This window comes from Delphinus delphis, chromosome 5 (genome assembly GCF_949987515.2).
Source record: "Delphinus delphis chromosome 5, mDelDel1.2, whole genome shotgun sequence".
Classification (NCBI taxonomy): Eukaryota; Metazoa; Chordata; class Mammalia; order Artiodactyla; family Delphinidae; genus Delphinus; species Delphinus delphis.
Window position 1 is genome coordinate 70426086 of NC_082687.1, and position 26343 is coordinate 70452428.

Consider the following 26343-nt stretch of genomic DNA (forward strand, 5'->3'; position numbering starts at 1 on the left):
ATCATAGCTATCTTTTATCAGGCACTCTATAGGGGTCCAGTAGGGTATCCAGCCTTCTCCATCTAATATTTCACAACAAATGTATTTGGAAGATTTCATTATGGCTCCCATTTTACAAGTCAACATCATGAGATTTAGAGTGGTTAAGTAACTAGCTCCCTGTTTCTATTTGTGCCCACATTCCTGTATATTATGATTATACTCTATAACTTCTACAATTCCAATGAAAAAGAATGGGAAATATGGAAAAACAAGATGCTAAACCTTTAGAACAAGAGAGAGAAGATGGAGAAAGGAAAGAGGAAACACATCCTTATACAGGCCAACAAAGATGAGAGCAAATTCATTGCATGGCTGATTAAGGGATACCGGTGGGAAATGATACTCTGTTTTGGAACTTTTTAAAGTTGATACTGAATTTCATTCCGGTAATATGGTAGATTAACCTTTGTGTCTAAAACAATTTAAAACATTTTATTATTAAAATCATCTCAAAAACCTTTAAGTGATCACTAGGAAAGAATTTTCAGCCACAAAAATTCACATTAAAAGTTGAAACCAGAAAGGTAAGAAGGTTTGTAGCCTGAGGACATTTGCCAAAAAAAGATAAAATTGAGCTTCGATTTTGACGGCCTTGTGGATTGGAAATGTAGTAAAACATGATTGCTACATACATCTGGGTTACAAAAGGCTGGACACTTAGAGTAACATTAGAGTAACAAGAAGGAGCACCCCCTCCCCCGTACACACACACATACACATACAAACACTAAGGTCTAAAAGGAAAGTTGTCTCTTCAATCAGCATACCAGGGTGAATTAACTCCTTGAGAGGATTTAACCACAAGCCCAGCCCCACATGGATTTTCCCAAATTTCCTTCACTTGGTCCAAAAAACCCTTGTGGATTTCCAGGAAGTGTAGCAGAAACAAAATCATATCCTTTTTAAAAGAATTCACTTCCATTCTAGACAGCTGCAGAGAAGGCAAAGGCATTTTCAACTTAAATAACAAAGGTCTAGTATCCAGAATATACATAAGAATTCAGATAAAAGAAAGATAAAAAGGAAAACCCAATAAAATAATGGGCAATTGACAAGCAGTTATCCAAAGAAGAAACCGAAGAATCTAATAAACACATGAAAATTTTTCTAGGTTTTATTCATAATCAGGAAAAAAGTGAAATAAAGTACACTCTACAGTGAAACTAAAGAAGACTGTTCACATAAACTCTAATGAGAATATGGATCCACATATATTTTCATACTCTGGTTGGTGAGAGATGAGTATAGTATACTCTCTATGGAAAAAAGATTGACGCTGTTTCATAAAGTGGGAAGTATATGTAATCCACGACCCAGCTACTACATACCTAGGTATATATACCAGAGAAACTTTTGCATATACAATTGTGAGACATGTACAATAACATAACTAACGGCAGTGTTAGTAATAGCCAACAGAAAAGATTACAAGTGTGGACACAGTAAAATGGATAAATAAATTTTAGCACATCTTTACAATACAACAAATTAGCTACTACTACATAAAACAGCATGGATGATTATTACAAATATGATATTAAAAGAAGTAAGATATCAAATAATGCATCCAGTATGTTAACAATCAAGCAGAGTTCAAAAAGAAACTAGACTAAGCTATATATTTCAGAATTGCTTATCAAAAAATCTATAACCAAAAAAACAAGCGGAGGATTATCACAGAAATCAGGTTAGTGGTTACCTGTGGTCGGGAGGGGAAATACTATATTGGAGTGGACACATGGTTTTTCCCAAGGCTAGCAAGATTTTATTTCTTGATTTAAATGAAGTCAACATGGATTATCATTATTTAATCATTATGATTATTCCTTAACCTATACTCATAAATTTTATGCAGTATTTTTTCTATATTTGACATATAATAAAAATGAGAAAGAATTTCAAAAGAATTTGTCTTTGGATGTTGGTATTGCAACAGTAACAGATTTGGATCTGCTAATGTATATATTTTTAATTTTAATTTTTACCTAGATGGATACCCTAAAAATGAAATTGAGTATAAGTGGAAAAAGCCTTCTGTAGAAGTGGCTGATCCTAAATACTGGAGATTATATCAATTTGCATTTGTAGGGTTACGGAACACAACTGAAATCTCTCACACAATCTCTGGTAAGAAGGAAATACAAATCAGTGATTAATCCTAGCATCAGTGGCATTTGTATTTAAATCTATGGTTTGGAATCCTATACTTATATGTATTTTATAGCCAAAATAAAACATATTTTTTTCTTCCAGGGGACTATATTATCATGACAATTTTTTTTGACCTGAGCAGACGAATGGGATATTTTACTATTCAGACCTACATTCCATGTATTCTGACAGTTGTTCTTTCCTGGGTGTCTTTTTGGATCAATAAAGATGCAGTACCTGCAAGAACATCACTGGGTATGACATGTAATATATGCTATAGTGTCATATGACTTTTAGCAACATTTTAATGTGATAAAAGTTTACAGTTTAATATGTTGGAAATATCCCTCTAACTGCAGTCTGACAAAAATGAACAGATACTCTAGTGCAATATGATGCTGAAATGAATATATGAAACAAGTAGGAAAAAGAATTGTAAAGAGCTTGAAATCTCAGAAATGTTTTTAACATAGGTCAAGGGAAGAATAAAACTAAGTAAGAATTAATGCATGAAAATCATACATAATCCCTGAATCTTAAATGTGATCAATATTTTCAATCACTTTTTATCAAGATTTTATTTTTTAGCCAAATCACTAATAGCCAGTATTTACTGACTGGTGTGTGTTTAGAAAGCTTGGAAATCCCCTTCTCTTACAATGGTGCTAATGAACAGTCAATGGTTCCAAAGGGCAGGTGCTGAAAGGAGCAAGAAGTTTCCAGGCTTCTGTGATCTATAAAATGTGTAATAAGTCTGTGAATATTTTTGAGAGTTGCCTGTACAATAACACTGATTAAAAGGATAATTTGTAATTCATACTTGATAAAATAGATTTTTTACCTTTTCTTTAGCAATGTGTTGCAATAGAGTCATAAGAAAATGTGTCTAATTATTATACATTGGTTTAAAAGAAAGTGATAACCTAAATTTATGTATTGATATACAAAGATGAATTATTGATTAATTGATTAATTCCCAACATCCGTATAAGATATGAATCTCACTACTGATAATTGTGTCCTAAAAACATAAAGAAAGTTGGGACAGTTTCTAGTTTCAACAATAAAGAGGTTTTCATGTGGTTTCTATGGTAGCTGGTGACTAACTCCATTTAGTAAATATAGTCAAATGCAAATTACATAAAAGCAGCAAAATAAAACCTGAAGTACCTAGTTCTATACTTGGAAATTCAACTCCTTGGGAATTTAAATAGAGGTGTGATACAGCTAGGGGATAAAATGCACTCATATCTGAGTTTTGTTTCCTACAATTATTTCAAATTATTTTATGTTCCAAGGTAATCAAATTACTTTAGTTTTTTTTGTATGCTTCTCTGAGTATACCAAATATTATATTTTGTTCTTAAATATTATTCTTATATTTCTTCCCAAAGAAAATTTGGATGGATTATTTCTACCATTAGGGTTATATGAAGACAAAAGCCTATGCCATAGTGTCATGAAAGAGAATAGTCAATAGTGGAATTGTGTTTTTACATGAATTCATATTTTTAATATTACCATATCAACTATAAAGATAAGCCATAGCCAGATCTAACTTAAAGAGTATCTCTTACAACTGTGGACTCTATGTAGTTGGAGGGTCAAGGATTTTTTTTTAAGTGTACATACATACATCCATACATCCATCATTGAAGGACAATTTCCTGAGCCCATTTATTCAAGATTGTATTTTAACAAACATTTATCAAATCCTTTATGTGAAATAGGCAGCATTCTAGGTGCTGCAGTGTTAACAATGAACAAATTGTGATGTGCTCTTGTTCATGTTAAAACATAAAACATTTATGTTTTAGTGGGGTGTTTGTTTTATTTTTTTTTTTATTTTTTATTTTTTTGCAGTACGCGGGCCTCTCACTGTTGTGGCCTCTCCCGTTGCGGAGCACAGGCTCCGGACGCGCAGGCTCAGCAGCCGTGGCTCACGGGCCCAGCCGCTCTGCGGCATGTGGGATCTTCCCGGACCGGGGCACGAACCCGTGTCCCCTGCATTGGCAGGCGGACTCTCAACCACTGCGCCACCAGGGAAGCCGGGGGTGTTTGTTTTAAAAGGAAATCCACCATATTATTTTTAAGCTAAACTCTGTGATAATAATTACTAAATTAAAGAAATAAATGTGTAGAAGCTAAGTTCTGCTATAGTTTTCCTTAATTTATGCAATAGAAATGTAATAGTATTTTAGTAAAGTGAAATTTAATTCCGTCATTGATAATGAAATCAAAGAACACTTGGCCTTAAGATTTTTTTTCTACTTGGGATGGGACATTATTATAGAAGCCAGGAGTACCTTGGGAAAACTACCTTTGTCTGACTATGGGAATGTTATGATTTAATAAGTTATTAAAAAAATAGTCCACAAATCAAGGAAGAGAGAAGACGGGTAGTCACTGAAATTATTTCACACTTACCATATGAAAAGCCTTTAAATATAATTTTGGCTTAAAAAAATTGAAGCAAAAACTGTCAGGAATAATGGGAGAAATACACAAATCTGCAATAATAATTGAACATTTTAATACTCTTTCACTGATAGAATAACTACATGGAAAAATCAATTAAGATGTAGAAAATTTGAATGCAATTATCAAACTTAACCTGATTGATATTTATAAAACACTGCACCTAACTACAGAATACACAGTATGTTCAAATGCATACAGAACATTAACCAAGATCTCAATAACATTCAAAAGACTAAAACTTTCCAGAGTATATTTTCTAACCAAAATGAAAGTAAATTAAAAATGAATAAAAATAACACAGATTAATAATGGCCTCAGTTATTTGGAAAAAATTTAAATGACCTTTAGATAACACTTGGGTTAAAGAAAAATCAAAAAGGAAATTAGAAAATATTTCAAACTTAATTTTAATAAGAATTTAACATATAAATATTTGTAATATGCAGCTAAAGCATGCTTGGAAAAAATTTAAATGACCTTTAGATAACACTTGGGTTAAAGAAAAATCAAAAAGGAAATTAGAAAATATTTCAAACTTAATTTTAATAAGAATTTAACATATAAATATTTGTAATATGCAGCTAAAGCATGCTAAAGGGGAAATTTTAAATGCTAGTATTAGAAAGGAAGAAGGATTTTACATTTACTTTAAAAAATAAGTAAATACCTTTTATATAAATATATTATACAAAATTTATTACATTACTGTGCCCATTTTTTAGATGAGAGGCACAGAGGAGTTAAGAAACTTCCCTGAGGTCACAGAGTTAAGAGCGGGAACATCAGAATTTGAACCTAATTTGCCTCCATGACTTCCAATTCATTATACGTGTATCATCTTTAATTTTTTCAATCCTAAGCGATAAAAATGAAAAGATGTGCATGTGAAAGGAATTATTATTAAGGCATGTTTCAGTGTAGACATGAGGGAAAGAGGTGGATGTTGCCTTTACCATATCAAAGAGGCACTTTCTATTTTTTCAACCCAGATGTTGCCACTTTATAAATAATTGACCAAATTAAGATTCATTTGGCATTATATTTAGTACTTTTTTGGAGAGAAAACAATCCCACTAATGGTGCCTTCTTTCATAAGGCAAAGAATGAGAATTAAGGCAGTTTAGATCAGAAGAGACATAACGTGCAGCTGTGAGTTAGGGGGCCTAAAATTAGTAGTGGTAAGAACCACAAGAAGGCCATGGATAAAGAGAAACAGATACCTCCAAAGATCCATACACAGGGCTGGGGTCCAGGCGGGTATTCTAATTTTATATGTTGACTTCTTCAAAACATGAAGATTTACTCTGTCTTTTTAAAGTATTCCCTTGATATCATTTTGCCTGTATTCTTTACCGAGATGAAAAAAATAGGTCTAATTCAAGTAATAAAAAAAAAATTCTATAGTAGTTTGGATTACTTTTAACTGTGTGTGGCACGAAACTTCAAATCACTGTAGATTAAATTGGGTAGAGGTCTAAAATAGCTTCTGGTGCTCTGGCTATTGTATTCCAGAAAAATGCAATTAGGAAGAGGGAACGAAGAGCATTTCCTATCTTTCTAATGACATCTTTTGGTAGTTGTTTACACCCTTGACTTAATTCTTCTTGGCTAGATTTCAGCCTGTGGCCACACATAGCTAAAAGAAGCTGGCAAATAAATTTGTACTTTCAGGCAGGTGCAGACTAGCTAAAAATTGGATAGTCTATTATTATGGAGGAAGGGAAGAATAGGTACAGGGAGTAAACTACCTGCGGTCTGGAGAATTTAGATGATTAGAACTCACAGAGACACAAAGAACACATTGAACACAATGTAGCTATGGTTCCCAGAATTTTTTTTTTTTTTCTGTAAATCACAAGTAATTATATGCTTTTGTTTCCATTGTTTATTTCTGCTCACAATATTGCCAAATCGGTTGGAAGAATAAAAATGGTCTTATTTTTTCATCATTTATTTTTCTTCCCTCCCTCCACAGGTATCACTACAGTTCTGACTATGACAACTCTGAGTACAATTGCCAGGAAGTCCTTACCTAAGGTTTCTTATGTGACTGCGATGGATCTCTTTGTTTCTGTTTGTTTCATTTTTGTTTTTGCAGCTTTGATGGAGTATGGTACCTTGCATTATTTTACCAGCAACAAAAAAGTTAAGACTACTAGAGAAAGAAAGCTAAAAAATAAGGCCTCGGTATGTTAAAAAAAAAATCTCTATTTTATAAGCAACAATTTACTGTTAGAGATACTCTTTTCTCATGTTATACTTTCTTAGACCGATATGGTTGCTAGTGGTACCTTGACAAAAGATAAAAAAAATATTAAGATGAAACTGGAGTACCTAACATTGCCCACCAGCAAAAGTATTCTTATATTTTTCCCTAGAAAAGACTTTTGGATCAACTTTGTAAAGAGTGGTTATTATGCTGTGAAATTTTCTACAAGTAGTAAATTCTTTGTACCTAAAAATTATTTAAACTCTCTCTTTGAATCTATTTTTGTGATAGGATTTGGACTTCTTACACTGGTACCCCACAAAATTAACTTAATTTTTAGAGATAAAGATCTCTCTTTAATGTTAGTATTCAGCTGTGTTTGAAAGACATAGCTTTCTATGTCATAGAGAATATATCTGTTTGGCTTTTGTATATTTGTATTCACTTACTCCCCCTTCCTAAGCATATATCTACCTTAACTTACATCACATCAAGTTGATAAATTAGAATTAACTCTACTGATTCTAAAATACTTAAGTATTGGATGATTAACTATAGTTTCTTTTTATAATGGCAATTATAACAACTTTAAAGTAATATCTAACACTGAGTATTCCAGGAACTCCTTTATATGCATAATTTCATTTATGCCCATAGGCACCTTATACATACAAGTTCAGTAATTTGCACAAGGACAAACTTAGGAAGTCAAGGATCCAAGACTCAAACACAGGTCTTTTATGATGACAGAGGTCAAGCTTGTAATCCTTCCTTTATGTTGCCTGTTTTCATAGGACTCAGAAAAGTAAACATCTTTTTCTCCAATATTAACAAAAAAGACACTTCATTGCTAATTCCAATAAATGTTTTTAAAGCAGATTTTTTCCAAAATACCAACATACTTGAGGACTATATAAAACAGTTATGCATGAGTGGCAAGCTTGTAAACCTACCATAGCATGTACATAATGAGGCATGGGATTTTTCATGTTATGTCCTAAATTTGTAAGTTCTAAGATTCAATGCTTTTTCTCCCTTCCCCCATTTTTCATTAGTTTCCTTATAAAACTTTACCATACTTTTACATTATATTTTACCTTTTATGTTATACTCCAAGGACCAAAGCCTTGTGTATTTGGTTCCAGATTCCCACAATATCCCAAGGAAGGAGAGCACATTGTTGGTGGTACACATTTCAGAACTTACACGGTAGAATTAACCTGTGACTCTCTCAACTTGACATGATTTTAGCTTATCCATAGGATTTATTATGGCCTCTGAGTGGACAAAGCATCAGGGGGCAATGATTTCAGCTTTAAAATCCATTTGCTAATTTTTTAGGTAAAGAAAAACACAAGTTTTCTACTATTTTCCTTTAATCCAAGCCAAACATCCTCTCTGAATTTTCCATTTCATCATTTACTCATCCACAGCTGTGCTTGATTAATACCTTGACAATTTTATTTTTGGAAATTGTGAATGAAAATGTTTAGAATAAAAATAATTCAGACAATGTACAATCTCACATGGATTCTAGAATTTCATTCTAAGAATATGTAATACAGGTACTAATATTATCTAAGGCTACTCAACCAATAAGTGGCTACTGTAGGACTACAGATAATCAGTTTGACTCCAGATCATGTGCTCTCAACCACATTACCAGATGTCTCATTTACTCAGGAAGCTGAAACATTGGAGTATGAGCGTTAACATTATGACATTCATTTAATCATTCATTCATCAAATATTAATTAAGGACACCCATGTTCTAGGCACTGTTCTATAATAGTTATTTAGGAAAAAAATGCCTGTATGTTGAGTATTTAAAACTTAGCACCAAACCCAAGAAGCAAAATATTAAAGATGAAAAATTAAGGAATAAAAAATAAATGAGAGCTTTGAAGCATTAAACTGCAAATATCAAAAGTTAAATTGATATGTAATTGACTACCTAGGTAAGAAAAATATTTTTAGAGCCGTCCAAAATAAAATTCTATAGTAGTTTCTTTCTGTTCAGTTACATGCTTCGTGAGCTTTTTCAATACAAAATGACACTTTAAGTGAAAAATTGGATCAGTAATCAAATCTGATTCCCTGACTAGTTCAGTGTTTAGCCATATGGTCTTGCCAATCAGGTAAATCAGAGCACACTTTTATGAAGAATAGATAGCTCTGCTTGCTGTTGTCTCAAAATATTCTATTTAAGGGCTTTGTGGAATCTGTGTTTTTCTTCTGTTCCAGCCAGGAGGATCAAATGCAAGCCTAGACCCAGAAATCTTGCAGCATCTTGCCTTTACACCTGTTTTAATTGTTTGTGAGTTTATCTTCGTTCTCTCTCTCTCTGTCTCTCTCTCTCTCTCTATCTATCTCTATCTCTCTCTATCTCTGTCCTTCCATCTGCCCACTTTATTTTATAGGCTCAAAATTCTGAGTTGTTTAAAATCCAGCATTTCCCTTTTCTTCACCAAATTATTTATGGCAATAGGCCAGGACCAAAGATCTTGCCTAGAGTCACTGAAAAGTCAACATGTCTGTTATTAAAAGAAACTAAAATCCCCTTCTTGACATCTCTTTGACTGCTTAGCTGAGAATCCCAGAAAACTCCAATTTATTTTACTCAGGAAGAGATGATATTTGAACACAATAGATTTTTAGCTTCAATGACCCCTCTAAGAAAAATATAACTTAATAAAGATGCTTTCTACCTTACTCTCCACATGATATATTGGACCTTTTCTCTCTTTCTTTTTCTTGCTCTCTCTCTCTCCAACTCCCTTCCTCCTTTCCTTCTTCTCCCCCTTCCTTCTTCCTTCCTTCCTTCTTTCCATTATCCCTTTCTTCCTTCTGGCCTTACTTATGTCCATATTTCTTTGTTTCTTTCTCCTTTATTTTTTATTGTGAATGTCAGTGACATTTTGACTTGGTCCATATTACCATCCGATATATTTTATTGGGTTTTTATTTCTACTCATTAAGAATATGATTTACGTGTGTTTGTATCAATATCTATTTTCACGAGAATTTAATAAGTTAACTACGTTGAAGTACAGAATCAAGATCCTTATGAAACATGTAAAGATCTCAGAAAAGCAATAGTAGTAAACCAGCTAACTAAAGAGTAGTTCTTGTTGAAACTCAAATAGCCCATTGATGATAAAAAAAAATCTCAGAAAACAGTGTTATACCTACATCAGGAGCCTGATCTACCCATTTGAGGTAGAACTTATTTGTAATCTCTCAATTGGTTAAAATGTTAAATGAAGGAAGTTTATTTCACCAGCCATGAACAAGGCACTATGAAGAAAATAACGACACAATGTGTTCTCTGCTTTCAGGGATCTTTGAATCCAGTTGTGGAAAAATACATTAGAAGTGCAAATGTAAGATAATAAAGTACAGTACAAATAACAGTCCAATATAAAAATCAAAAGTAGACAAAGACACTATTAGGAAGTAGCAGTTAGGTGACTGGTTTCAAATACCTTTTCGGCAGCAAAATATTTTCTATGATAGATATAAGTTAAGAATATTTAAAGATGTTCTTATTGAAATAGAGATAGGTACCACAAAGTCCGAACAAAGTGGCCTGTCCTATGCACAGAGGAAATCTTGAGACATCAGGTAATATGGTCTGTGAAGCACTAACAAGCACATAGTGTTGAGAAGAGGCTATGTCATTGTGAGCCAACAGTACAGTGGGTGGCCTTTTTCATTTCATTGTAAATAATTTATTCAAAATGTATGTAAACTAACTCTTCCAAAGGGAATTTGATAGAGAAAATCACAAAGAAAGCATGGCATCATTGAAGTAGTTCTTTAAAGAATAAGTTGCAGTTTTCAGGAAAACAAATTATCAAGAATATTTGAGAGAGAAGGAACCATGTAAGCCAAGTTGAGGCATACATATAAGAATACAAAGTAGATTTGTATATTACTCAGGCTTTTCGTCTAATACAGTAGCCACTAGCCATATGGCTAGGTTGATTTAAATTAATTAAAATCAACCAAAATTTAAAATTTAGTATCTTAGTAGCATTAGTCACATTTCAACTGCTTAATAGCTACATGTAACTAGTGGCTACCATATTGAACAATACTGATACAGAACACTTCAAGCACTGCAAAAACTTCTCCTGGACAGTGCTATAGAAAAGAGGAATCTTAGGAAAGAAAATATCCAAGTTGAGGATAGAAAAGTGGTTTATTGCTGAGAAGTGGAAAGTCTCCAGTACCATGTTAAAAATTTCGATTTTGCACTGTCAGCACTGATAAGCCATGCATGTTTTTAAGCAAGATGGCATATTTGCTTCTATGTTTTTGAAAGATAATTATAAGTAGCATGGAGTATATACTTGAATGGCAAAAGAAGCAAGGAGATAAAGACTATTGCAGTAGTTCAATAAGTCATATATTACTGAGAGTGGAACTAGGGCATTGGAGTGGAAATAATGTGTGGAAGGTTGTGTTTTTTGTTTCTTGTTTGTTTGTTTGTTTTTTGCCCACAATACCCAACCATAACATTTTCTTCACACACAAAAAAATATCGTATTTTCAGCCAGTGCATATCTATATGAATAAACATTCTTCTACCTTTCAGAGCACAAAAATAATGAAAAGATGAATCAATACACAGTTTCACAAATTATAAACCTTCTTTCCTGTAATGGTAATTGGCAAAGCTCCTAGGAAGGATTATTTGATATTGGTGAAATGTGAAATACAGTAAAAAGTTTACTTGTGCATAGTTGAAACAAATGAACAAATCAAACAGTATATAAATGTACAAGTGAGAATACAATTCTCTGCTTCACAGCCTTGGTCCCAACCCTCAGAATTTTTTTTTTAACTTTCTATTTTTTACTTTCCTCTGATAATTATTTCCATTAACTTCTAATTCTTGGAGTACCAAAATTGACAACTCAGAATCACCAAAATCCACCTCATGTCTATTTATAAACATTGATGTAGATCTTGTAATTTTTGAAATTCTCACTGATAAATAACTGGGATTTTGTGAAAGGTGATTGGAGAAAATCTGTGCTTAGTTTGGCATTCTCATGTGCCACTTTTTGAATGAGAAATTAATAGTGATATTAGTTAATATTTCATAGTATCAATAACATGACCTAATAATGTTTGCTAATCATATTGCTAATACTTAATATTATTAATTGTATTAGTATATGATCTAAATAGTTATTATATTATTGGTCTTGGTGCTTAAAATATATTTTGTATATTTAACTATACGATTAATCTAAAAGTAAGAGTATTTAATATATAACCAGACACATATGTATCTTTAATAGTGAGAATGGGATGGATTTCTCAAAATGTTAAGTTCAGCTACTCTTAGTGACTTTTTAAAATAACAAAAAAAATAGCATATTCTCAAAACTACATCATTTGAAGTAAAAGGAAATTCTATTCAATTGTGTTGTTTCTTTTTGTGTCATTTAAATGGATCTATTTTATTTTTTCAAAGTTTGCTATTTGGGGGGCAGCAGGATTTTTATTTGAGAAATTGTAAGGTGGGTTTTGCTGTTGTACTTCAGATAAATAAGGCATATAATGTTTATATTGTTCCAATTAATTTTTCAGTGGTTTCCAAGATCACAAATGTGTCAAAAGTATTTTATTTTACTGATACTGTGTCAGCTCTTTGGCTATTTTTCTCAATACATATAAAATTCATTCCTAGTCACATTCATCATTCAATAAAGCGTAGTTTCTTTCAATTTATGAATTAGTGGCGTTTTGGGGGAGGCAGCAGGAAACTAGAAAATTGTCAATCTAAATTGTCACTGCAATAAGAAGCTCTCCATGATTTTGACCATCAGGGATTGGTCAATGTTTTAAATGAACCATTTGCAGTTTTCCTCCATTTTTGTGTACTTTAATGTTTAATCATACCTCTCATGCACAACTGATATCTTCTAACAAACACACCATCTTCCCATTTATGACAGTTCTGAATGATATATGGAATGTGTTCTATGCCATATAACCTTGAAATTGCGGACTAACAAACTTGCATTTTAACCACTTTTCACTCTGGTTAACATTGGAACATATGTTATTTAAGTATTAAGTAACAAGAAAATGAATACCAATTTGCCTCATTTTTATACGTAAGTTTAGTGCTCCACTAAAATTTAGGAGTCTAGTCGAGTATCTCCAGGTGTCAATCTCAAAAAAGATCTGTCATTAACATTTAATAACATACTGCCTCCGTTTTTCATGATATATCTAGGCAAGTGAAGTCATGCATTTGTGTTTAGGGCATGGCTTCTTATCTTCAGGCTGCATATTTTGTTCCTAATATGGATGTTATGACTTGTGTGATGGTTTTATCTTTTTAAAATATCACTAAATGTGATTATTTGCTTCTCTTTGCATGTATTGAATGTTTAATATGTAGTGGGTCAGATTCTATGTTTCTTTTCAGAAATGAAATGGGTTTGAATATAGGTCCAAATTTTTAAAAATTATCATTTTTTGTGTTTAATTTTAAAAATCTTTCTCATACAATGTTTAATTTTCATGGCTTTGAGATTTATTTATTTCAAAATTTAGGATGAAAAAATTTTATAAACATTTTCATTAGAATTTAAAACCAGGATAAAACAATTGTTATAATCTCAGCATTCTATTCAGTGTTTACATAATGACACCACTGATTAAAATAAATTGTGAGATTCATATTTTAAAATAATCCCTGAAATATGTGGAAGTCCTGAGAGATGAAGAGTTACTAAAACGGCAATCTTCACTCATATTTTACTTGCCATTTTATTCAAGCGTTCATTAATGTATTTCTTTCCAGGAACATTTTTGATGAGGTCCAAGTTTTTGTTGTTGTTTTTATTGTTATTATTGCTTGTTTTAGCACATATTTTATAGTCAATTATGATATATCCTCTCCAGGAATCAACAGTAGCAATGACAATTACAGCACTATTATCAATTGGCAAGGGAATAGTTGCTATGTTTCAAATATTTCGTTTGGTGTTTTATGTATATCATCTCATTTACTCATCAAACAGATCTATGTATTGTTATTGTGGCTTTGGTATGGCAAAAGACACAGACACAAAAGAGCAGTGACATTTCCTGTTCAAAGTTACAGGACTCTACTGGGCAGAGCTGGAATTTCAGCCTAAGTAATTGCTTTAATATTGCACAATATCCTGACTCCAAAGTGATTGCTCCAAAGTGATTGTTCCAAAGTGTTGGCTTTAATATTCCACAGTATCCTGGCCATGCTCAATTTTTTATATTTTTAAAAATTCTTGTTCTTATTTAAGTATTATTCAGAACATGGTATCATCAAGAGTTAGTTTGATATGTGTCCCAAAAAATCTTGGTAAAAATAATAACTATTACTACTAGGCAAGACGAAGCATGGATCATTTTATATGTTATGAAGTTTATTCAGCACAACCATCACAAAAATTAGGTGGTAATATAATTCCAGCTGGATAGCTGGAATGAGCAGAATTTTGGTAGAATTAACAGAATTTTGAATATCAGTTGTTCCCCAACCTGAATTTTTACCTCCTGCACATTCTGTCTCCCAAATATGATGCTTTGTGCCTATCCACAACTCCAGACCTCATATCTTTTTTATTCATTCATAGCTCCTCAAAGTTTTCTGCTTTATCAGAATGTCATCTTTACTATTTGTTCTCATTATTACTAAAATAAAGTACAGAATATAACCACAGCAAACAAACACATGTTTATAGCATTGTAAATGTTTTACTGTAAAATATCATAGAAAAATATAGTTTATTCTCATTTTAGAATTAGATTCATGGTTAACAATAATTCAGTAGAACAACTTTCTAAAGATATAAAATATATTTAATTGAGTGTTTTTTTCCCTGCAAAATCTTTGGAATGTAAAATAATATTTTTATGTGCTACAAGGTAAATTATAATCTAAAAACATGTTAGAATTGGGTATTCATTTGATTTTTGGAAAATAAGATTATTTTTACTGCGTGTCAGTCTCTCAGAGTTTGCCTTGAGGGGACAAATTGATCTTTTTTATGATTTTTTTTCTCAAAACTCATTTATTATTTTACTCAGATGTCCTCTGGACTCCATCCAGGATCTACTCTCATTCCAATGAATAGCCTTTCTCTGCCGCAAGGAGAAGATGATTATGGGTACCAGTGCTTGGAGGGAAAAGATTGTGCCAGCTTCTTCTGTTGCTTTGAAGACTGCAGAACAGGATCATGGAGGGAAGGGAGGATACATATACGCATTGCCAAAATTGATTCCTATTCTCGAATATTTTTCCCAACAGCTTTTGCCTTGTTCAATCTGGTTTACTGGGTTGGCTATCTTTACTTATAAATTCTACTTACTAGGCAAAACTCATAAGAAGTCTGACTAAATCCAATATAATCGACTGTCCTTCAGTAACATGGCGTTTAAACTTAAAATGCAGAGAAACCAATGGTTAAAATGTGAATAGTTATTTTAACTATTTTACAGCTTTCTTGGGTAAATAAAGTAGCAGCTTTCAGATTAATATATGTAAATTTATGTAAAACAGATTAGTTGCAAAATTCAGTATATTAAAATAGTATTATATATTTGTACTTTAATTTTCTTTATTTTTACATATATCCTATTATGATTTTGAATTTATAAGTTCTGTGATTCATATTTCAAAGATGGAATAATTTTAATATATATTTTATTTAAACATAACCTATCATTTGTAATGGTAGCTTAATCTAATGCCTAATATTTATGTAATATATTTTTGCCTAGAAAATATTGTTAATTTGATTTTTCTTTTTATTTTTATGCTCTGTTTGGACTAGAGTTAGTTGAAAACATATGAAACATATGAAAACAATGATTTCATTGGATTGACTTCCAAGAAACTTTACTCCCAAAAACAAATTAATTTATTTTTAATTTTTTTATTATTTAAAAAAGAAAAGGCCATTTTACCTTATCTTTGATCCAATTCATTTCCTGATGAAACATTAAATAAAACTCCAGTTATATTTAGGTTTGGTGATTTACAAACTAAGATGGAAACCATCAAAGTAATTTAAATACAAGGTGAAAAAAAATGAAGAATATTACATTTAACCATTTTATTCTCTGCCGCATAGCATTTATGAAGAATGAAGAGATTAACACTGAAGTGTTTAGATCTACCGACCCTGAACTTAAATACAGAAAGAACTGACTTTTTCTTAACCCTCTACAAAAATGTTACATTCCTTAAATTAACCAAAAACATTGAGGAACAGGGCTTCTATTTGCTCATTGTGGCTAAAGAATTATTATCTAGCAAATTGATTTGAAATGCATATTGAGGATATGGTCTTAATTACGTGCTATTAACATTTTTCAGACCAGAAATGTTCTAGAAACACAGTCTTAGGCTTGTGTTCTATATCGCCTTTCCCAGTTCCTAAATTTGGACTTGGTCAGCTTTACGACTTTGTTATCAATTTTAATGATATTCTCTTTTTTTAAAAGATGTGAGCAGGCACAAAAATCATGTTAAAGGTGGAGTTCTGTTAGAGGCACCTCTAATGAACATGAGTGTGTGGAGCTCTCTCAATTCTGAGAGGAACAAAAATAGTCTTACTATAGTTTAAAGCCTGTTGCTTAATAGTTTCCAAAATGTCTGTTTTGTTAAGAGGCGAGATAAATTTAGGCTTTAATTAATCTATTCCTGTAACTAGTTGGGCATATTAACTATTTATAAGAACTCCCTATTCATTCACCATTACCTAATTATCTGTAAAATCACCAGAGTGATCTTGAAGATAGCCTTTAAAAATTGTTTCCATTGTCAAGAGCAACTATCAGGATGAATAATTTTGTGATCAAGGCCTATCTTATGGTATGTGGAGGAAGCTATCACCTGTGCGCCTGACACCATGTGGATAGTGAATACATGTGTATGCTCTGGCATGGTTATACTTACGATTTTAGAATATATAGTGTTTTGGTTTTTTTAATCTAAATATGTTTCATTGGGTATCCACCACCTACATATGAACTTTTTTACTTTGCTTATAAATCTTGGAAAAACGTAAGCATGAATTAAATGATATTGCCCAAATATCCACCGACACTGGTTTTTTCTGAATGGAGAGCCAAATTAAACTTTGGCCATGTATATATTCACTTACAAAGTGCTCATGCATTCATTGTTATAACATTGAGTATTGATGGATATTCTTAACGTAAGCATTCATTTAAAGATAAATGAAAAATGAAGTACCAACAAAGAATAAATCATTTCACTAAAATGTATCATGGCTATTTCCATGCTTTAAGCTATAGCCTGCTCATTACCATGGGGGCAATTTTAATTCTGGGATTCTTTCAAGTCTATCAGCATGACCCTATTTTAAAATTCTTAAAAATGCTTAATATTAGTAGCTTTGATTTTCTCACTGGTGTTCCATTAACTTGGCTTTAAATGTTGACAGTATTTACAAGTGGAAATAAAATATGATATGATGATAAAAATATGACAGATGCTTTTCTATATACATTCATTGTATATATCATCAAAACTAGTGCTTTGTTTTCAGAGCCAGTGGCATTTTGAGCAGTTCTGTTTAAACAAGCAGATCAGAAAGGGAAGTGTGTAAAAATCTTATTATTTCTAAAAATGAGAATGAAAAGGTGAAAATGCAGTTAGATTATTCTTACAAGAAGTCAAATAGAGCTTACTTTCAAAGGGTATGCAGTCTAATCCCTGTTTCTCTCTTCTTTCAAGTATTAGTTTTATCATCTTGAGAAACTATTTTTAAAAAATCCTCCTCTTTCTCCAGGTGAGTTATATCTTAATTTTATTGGATTCACTGGTACTTGTGTTTCCTGACTGATTTAAATGTTTTTAACACTAATATAGACCAAAAAAGTGGATATAGATGAGGGGAGAGATAATTAGAGCAGAGGGACTTAGAATAATTTGGAAAAGTGTTCATTCACATCGAGCCATCCTCTAAATATGTGACCAGGATCTAGAAGTATCAAGAAGGGAAACTGTGACTAGCATGATTTTATTCTCTTGGGTTTACAATTGCATGATAATATTTTATCTATTCTTGAATTGCATAGATAGACTCAATTGAAATCAGTTCCTAAAAGGCCAAGTAGTTTCTGGAAAAAAAAAAAAAAAAAGAACTTAGATTTCCTGAGAATTCAGTAGGGAAAGGGCAAAATTAAAGAATAAATCTAACTAAATATAAAGTGTTAATGTAAGCAGAAATTAGATAATTCATTGGTTACATTTTATTTTAAAGATATAGATTTCATTAAGGAATTTTGAAAACATTAACTTTAGGTTAAAGTACAATAAATGTGGGTAAATATACAAATAATCACCAGGGTTTTTTTTCCCCTTTAGTGTGGTCCCATATTCTGACATCAAATTTAATCATAAAATATCTTATATTTCAGTTTAAGAACAAGATCAATATCGAGAGTTGTATTCTTTCCAATGATTCAGCATCAAAAAGAATGATTGACAGTACTCTCACATCAAGGGCTCATAATTGTAAGATGTGAAATTGTATTCCAAGTCAAGGTGTTGTGAAGAAATGCATCTCGTACTTTGATTACACAAGAGATTTAGATAGGATGATTTGTTTGAGTTTAAATTTTAAATTAATAACCAAAAATTGATTAGATATATAATAAATGAATAAATATATGCACAAAATTATCAGTTTTATACCAGTGTCTATTTTCACTCTTGCAAAATTCAGCAAGATACCATTCACAATTATTTCATTGATCTTAGCGCTGGAGTTTAAGTGATCACTTAGACATTCAATAATTTAGCATATGTCCCACCAAAAACATTTTGAAAATAATTTCTGACCAAGCTATTTTTCTTTATATCATCAAATTTATTTAACTCCTCAATGTCACACCAAATGAAGTCTAGACATACTTGGTATTATGTTTCTGTTGGTCATTGTTTTTTACTGCTAGCGAGTCCTTGACAGAGCACTGTAAAGTCACAGAAACCATTACCAAGCCTCTATCAAAACATTCCAAATGGAGTTTCCAGACCCTGTTGACCACATTGCTGTAGTCAATGTAAGGTCAGTTCTGTCTTTTTTTGCTTGTGCATTTTGGAAATGACATAACCTAATTCAAATATTTATGCAGCACTTCTTATATATAAAGTACTGACTTAGATACAATAGGGAATATAAAAATGAACTCTGGAGGAGATTATAATATAATCAGAAGACTAGTTATACAATTTAAGGGATGGAGGATAACTCGCGAAAGTTTCTTGGAGAATATAGGCTTAGAGATGGGAGCTTGAGAATTCAATATGTCAATAGGCGAGGTTAACAGAGAATACATTTTGCAGTTGAGTAAACAGCTTGAATAAAGAAACAGAAGCATGGGCACAAATAAAAGTTCCATTTCAATTGAAGGTTAAGATTCATATAGGGAAGCAAAGATGAGGCTAGAAAGATAAGTCTAGCCCTATGGTAGAGAGGCAAGAATATGAACTTCAGAGGGCTGACTGATATCAATTCTTGAAGAGTTCACAAAGATACATGAGTACAGAAGCACCATTATTAATATCGCAAGAGTTTCATTTATTGGTGTGTGATGTTTGGAGTAAGGAAAGCCAGTTAGGAAGCTACTGTAATACATGAGGTGAGAAAGAATGAAGGTCAGTACGCAGGTGATTGAAGTTCAATGGAGAAGGGGGAAAGACAGATCCTGAATAAAAAAGGAAAAATGGCAAACATGAAGCTGTGATTAACAGGAAACTGAGTGACATGTTGTGTGTAAGAGAGGGGATCCTGTATTGCATAGTAGGTATTTGGGTGTAAATGAACACTAAAACACTGCAAGGAAATTCTGGATGTATTACAATCTTGTTTGCTGTTACTTTTAAAATTTTAATCAAATGCTTATTTTTCTTACTGATCTATGTTTCCCACATTAGGGATGAAAAAAAAGAATAATCTCCTGAAGTATAATCTGTCCAGATTATTATTATTTTGTGAGAATCTTTTCCTCATGAAAAGGGCTTTCTCTTCAAATAACTTTCTCTTCTTTCTTTCTAACTAAGAAAAAAAAAAATAATGTATTTGGACAAAGAGAGGAAGGGAGAACTGTGAATAGAAATAGGCTGCTGTGTGACCAGACAAATCCAGGATTCTGATTCTCAAACAATTTCTGAAATATTTGTCTCAAAATAAATGAATTTATTTTTGGTCAATGAAATATGTACCTGGAAGCTTTGAGTCTGGGAATAGTTAAGATGAGCCTGTAATGCAGTTAAGCTGGAAAGAGCTAATTAAAGGACTTTTAAGATATAATTGACCTAAATAGAAATAGTTTGGATCTCGATAAACCACTGTAATAAGAGTTATTTGTGTCCATAAAGTGTATGTAGTCACATCGTATAATAAAGTTTTGTGGCTTGTGATTGCAGTGGCTTCTGCTTCATCATTTTGGGGAGCATTTTGTGTGTGGCAAAGTTATCTCAATTTATCAAAGTATTATGTCCTTTAATGATTCTAAGTACAAAATAAATTCAGTAACATTATGAAATAGTTACATTCTCTTAAAATGTGTCTTTTTTATAGTTTTCATACAGATATGTCCCTTTTTTAGTTTTAGAGTATGTAATCATGATTTTAGCATTGAAGTTAATTTATGATCAATGTTATTTCACATTTTTCTAATTAAGAAAATAAATGTAAGAGTTCTCTTTGACACAGAGTTCTGAAAATGAATTAAACTGAATGAATTAAAAGGTTAAGCAAAGATAGTTAATATTTATGCATGATTTTCACTACCAAGACAATGAATCTGGATTATTCTAACAACTTGTGATTTCATCCTAATCGGAAATGCCAGATAGTATTCCCCAGGTGAATCAATAAGAAAAATATATATTAGTGAGGATTAATACTCGGGCCATTCCAAATACCTTGCGTTATGAAAATGTATTATTTCATTTGAGGAAGCAGTGAAGGAAAATTCTCTGCCACTAAAATACAGTACTTAAAAAAAAAGGAAAGTTTGTGATTCTTCCTTCAGGTTCAATGCTGTTTTTATTAAAAAAAAAAAACAAAAAAACCTGAATAAGATGAAGGAGGTTTTAGTGTTTCTTGAGCACTTGCCATGTGTCTGGAACTTTAAGTGCATTCTATATTAATAACTTAGACTTCAAACGAATGAGCTCTATGTAACAGATGGAAAAACTGAGGCTCAGTATATTAGATACATGCTCCAAGCTCGTATACCTGTAACCTGAAATTAAATACAGATACCTCTAGTTACACATACACTTCTCTTTCAGTTACAAGTAACTATTCTGATGACAATGTGATTGTTCATATTCCAAAACTAGAACAAGTTTCCTTCACAGAAGAGGTATTTAGACTTAAAAAGCAGCCTACTCAATTCTGTTTGAAGCACAGAAACCCTATATTATTCAGTAAGAGTGTAATCTTTGTTATCTCCTTGTTATTTCCAGTGTGGACTCAAGGTCAGCTGATATATTTTAAACAGGTACTATAAGATTTCTTAAAAATTACTCCTGATATCCAATCAAATATAATACAGACTATCAGGCATGGCTCAGAGATATTGTGGGTTCAGTTCTACACCACTGCAATAAAGTGAATATCGCAATAAAGCGAGCCACATAAATTTTTTGGTTTCCCAATACTGAAGTTATTATAGTGTTTATACTGTAGTCAATTAAGTGTACAATAGTTTTATTTCTAAAAAACTTACATACCTTAATTTTTAAATATAGCTGAAAAATGCTAACCATCGTCTGAGCCTTCAGCAAGTCATAATCTTTTTACTGGTGGAGAGTCTTGCCTAGATATTGATGGCTGCTGACTGATCTGGGGGGTGTTTGCTAAAGGTTGGGTGTCTGTGGCAATTTCTTAAGTAAGACAAAAAACGGAGTTCTCCTCATTGATTGACTCTTCTTTTCAAGAATTATACCTCTGTAATAGGGAATGTTGTTTGATAGCATTTTACCCACAGTAGACCTTCTTTCAAAATTGGAGTTAATCCTCTCAAACCCTGTCTCTGCTCTATCAACAAAGGTTATGTAATATCCTCAATTCTTTGTTGTCATTTCACCAGTCAAGTTTGCTGTCTTATATGGACATGGTTTGTGGTGCACCCCAAAAATTATAACAGTAACATCAAAGATCACTGATCACTGATTACCATAACAAATATAAAAATAATGAAAAGTTTCAAAATATTGAGAGAATTAACAAAATGTGACACAGAAACAGGAAATGAGCAAATGCTGTTGGAAAAAAATGGCACAACAGACTTGTTTGATCCAGGGCTGCCACAAACTTTTAATTTGTAAAAAATGCAATATCTGCAAAGCACAATAAAGCAAAGCACAGTACAATGAGCTATGCCTGTGTTTACTTTTTAGAAAATGGAGTGGCACACTATGGCCACAGCAATAGTAACTGGCTCACAGCCATACCCCTTCATTTACATATTGTCTGCGGCTGCTTTTGCACTGTATCAGCACAGTTGAGTAGGTACAACAAAAATCAAGTGGTCCTTAAAGCCTAAATATTTATCCTCTGTCACTTTACAGAAAAAGTTTTGCAACCCCTTTTTTGGAATAACTTATTGTGCTATTTAAAAAGGCACCACATTTTTTAAAATGCATTTTCTTAATTTTTAAAAAATAATACAGTTAATTGCTCTCCACTGTACTTTATAGTCTCAACTCCTCTCAAAGAAACATTAATCAAAGCTATGTTCTCCTTTTTTAAATCTGCTAAAAAAAACTGTTGTGAATCTGTTTCATTAATGAAAATGCATGCTTCATAATTATTTCAATGTTTTTTGAAGTAAAGTAGACTAATCTAGAGAGAAGATTGCTGTTACCACTAAAACTGACACAAGATGCTTTAAGTAAAAGAAAAGTGATAAATGCAACTGCTAAAGTAATTTTAATATTTTCCCCCTTGAGACAGCATAAAGTATGTTTTCTCATTAAAATTGTTTGTGTCAGTATACTATCTTGCTTTTAACACTTTTCACAGTATTAAAATCCAAACAGCTTTTTCTGAATAATTTTATTGGAATAAATATTTAGTTCACTTTACACAGTACTCATGAGCTTTCTCTCTGCATTTCAGGGTGTGCACTTCAATAATTAAAATTTACAATTCCAATAGTCACAAAAATTAGCTTGTTAAAATTTTTATGCTCAATAAAATAGGAAAACATCTTTAAGATGATACTATATAATAGGTAACTTTAGTAATGATACATTTAACATTTACCATAAATCAAATTTCTGAATATTGATTCAAGTACACTACTAAAAATTGTTTATGTTCATACTAAGATTTAGATTTTTACTTTTTTCACTTTTTTAGCTTTAAACCTTTTAAATTATTGTGCTAAAATTTCAATTCTTCATTATGGCTTGTCATTTTAAAAGATTACTCTTATAATAAAATTTCAAAATTGTGAAAGCCTCACTTTGCATTGATATTAATAATTAATATTAGTGTATCCTTTTACCACACATTTTAAAATTAATGATCTCAGCTGATGAGTAGCAAAGCCTATGCCATATGAGGGACCAATAGTAAACATTCCGTTTGGCAAACTAGAAACCGTGAGCTTGGGTGACCCAGACAACATGACACACATCAAGTCCAGTCGTTTGCTTATAAATTCTGTTTATTAAGTAAACTCTGGATTTTAAGATATATTATAAAAGAACTAGAGCCATTTGTACTGCGTGCATAATCCCTCCTATCTTTCCTGACTTTGTCTTCTCAAGGATGAGTAAGAAAGGTGAGAACATGTACTCTTAACTCAGAGTGTTTTGATGTGTTTTTCAGTCATGGTCCCAGAAGGAGAATGATGGGATAGTTGAACTGTGTAACTTGAGGAGGGTTTAACAAAAGGACACTTTAAAAAAGTATGGGAAAGAGTTAGGAATGCCTCCAAGCATCTTCCAGAATCCTGAAACTAATTCCAGAAGGAAGAGCTGGTGCCAAAGGATCAGAGGGGAGGGAGTAGTTGCAGGGAGCAAGAAAGAAATAACTGTGGGCAAAAGGACATTTGACAGATGCTGGCAACTTGTGGCAACCTTGTTGGAGGATCCTGTGGAATAAATACCTCAGTGACATCATTTCCCTTCTTCCCTCCAATCTTCTGCTAGTGCTCCTCAGTGGCAAAATTTAACTGGGAGCTGAGAGCAAAGGGGCATTTGATTTGATCCATACAGGTCAGTTTTCTGGGACACAGAGCAGAGGGCAGAAGACTGGAGATATTTGGAGGGGAAAAGGGAAAACACCCAGAACAATGTTTGAGGGCACTACTGAGAGATTTAGAACTGATTACAGTTAATGACTTTTATGGTCACATAATTACTTTCTCTCTGCCTGGAAAAACAGAGCTAGAGGCATCTCCTGGCAACTCGGAGCTCTGGGCCTCTCACTGCACAGTCACCAGCCATGGCTGGATCAGGATGCCTTGGCAAAGTTGACCTATGCATCAGAAAAGCTTCTCTGTCCCTCCAGCTCTATTTTCTCTGATACAGGCAGGTTTTATTTGGTGCACATTAGTGCAGTAAATTTTTACGTATATGTTCGTTCTAAGAGCAAAGGGCTAATTTACAGATTTTTTTTTTGTTTGACATTTGTTACCAAAATTCCAGTTAGTGTGTTTTTCTTTTCCTTTGTCTCTATTATACACCGCTTTTTATTGATAATTTGAATGGAAGAAAAGAAGCAGGACCAGGAAAGACAAGATCCAGGTCTTTCTAGCTCTTTCTTTTTTGCTAGGATTACAACAATGAATATGACATAGTTTCTGACTTCAATAATTATTATAAACTAAAGTGTAATAGTACATGCTGAGCTTTCACTACGTACCTAGAACTATTTACAAAAATTCAATTGCACATGAGGGTGAAACTTTAAAATGTATTGATGGTATTGACTGGTCTGCAATTGAACATCTACGATACACAAACACACCATAGTTCAATTCTGATTTAACCACCTTTGACAAATAACTGTAATACAGGAAATTGCAGTTGACACACTAAACTAAGTATAGTGAGAATGAGCCATGTTTTTCTATGAGGAATTGTGAGAGGGAATGGCTTCTGAGAATAAAAAAAAAAAAGAGTGGGAGGTAAAATATAATATAAAAATAAGAAAAAGTAACTTTAGCCAGTACATAATATATACTTGGCATTATCCTAAGAACTTTATTCATAATAACTAGCTTAATTCTTACAACATCCCTAAGAAGTAGCTACTATTTTATTTGTAATTTACACAGCAAAGCTGAGGCACAGAGTGTGTGATATACTTGCTCAAGGACACAGAGAAAGTGAGTAGCATACCTGGGATTAAACCCCAGCATGCCAGCCTGACACCCGTTCTCTACATCACTCTACAAATTGCCTGTCTATGCATACAGGATCCACAGACTGATGAACTAGAGAAACAAGATTATTTATATTAATATATAACTGAGAAGTCAAAGGTCAAATATTAATTGTCCTAGCATGAGACTGCAGGGATAAAGGGTGAAGGAAAAAAAGGGCAATCTCCAAATGGAATACACAGATTTCATATTTTAAATCCTTTTATTAATTAAAATTACTTCTACAATGATTCAGCAATCCTATATATATCCCAAAGAATTGAAAGCAGCATCTTGAAGGGATAGTTGCACACACATGTTCATTGCAGCATTATTGCAATAGCCAAAAGGTAGAAGCAACCCAACAGCTATCAACAAATGAATGGATAAAGAAAATGTGGTATATACATACAATGGAATATTATTCAGCTTTTAAAAAGAAGAAAATTTTGCCACATGCTGCAACATGGATAAAACTTGGGACAATACACTAAGTGAAATAAGTGCATTCCTATGAAACCTTTTCTAAGCCTAAACCATGTAAAGCGAAGAAAAAATTACCTTAGGACACACCTTGCTAACAGATGCCCACAATAAATAGAAATAAAGTACATATGCTCACAAAGTTGAAAGCTATGGCAGATTGATGCTAAGATGTTGTGTAGTTCCTGGAGAAGGCGCTTGGTGGTGCCATTCTTGCTGCTCAGGCTGTGCACTGCCTCTATAAAAGCTTATTGCAAAACAAATGCTGAACACTATTTTCACTTTTCACTTTTTTTTTTTTGTAAAAGCAAAAATCCTCTTAGGATTTATTTCAGTTAGCAAAATCAGGTACCAACATAGGTCTTTCCATAAAACTTAAGTGGCATAAAGTGAACTGTTGAAAAGTGGGGTGTACCTGTACTGCAGATTCCCCTTTATGAGTTATCTAAAGCAGTGAAATTCATAGAAACAGAAAGTAGAATGGTACTTGTGAAGGGCTTGGGGAAGGGAGAAATTGGGAGCTGTTCAATGGATATAGAGTT

The 26343-nt window shown here is 32.5% G+C and overlaps 1 protein-coding gene across 1 annotated transcript in view; it reads left to right on the forward strand.

Annotated features, from left to right (window-relative positions):
* GABRG1 (gamma-aminobutyric acid type A receptor subunit gamma1) overlaps positions 1-15571 on the forward strand; it is a 63489-nt gene extending 47918 nt beyond the window's left edge. Inside the window, exons 6-9 of the mRNA XM_060011754.1 lie at positions 2032-2169; positions 2296-2448; positions 6650-6861; positions 14981-15571. Of these exons, the coding sequence (XP_059867737.1) occupies positions 2032-2169; positions 2296-2448; positions 6650-6861; positions 14981-15250 (773 nt within the window). The 3' untranslated portion in view covers positions 15251-15571. The remainder of the gene's footprint in view (positions 1-2031; positions 2170-2295; positions 2449-6649; positions 6862-14980) is intronic.
* The last annotated feature ends 10772 nt before the right edge of the window (positions 15572-26343 follow it).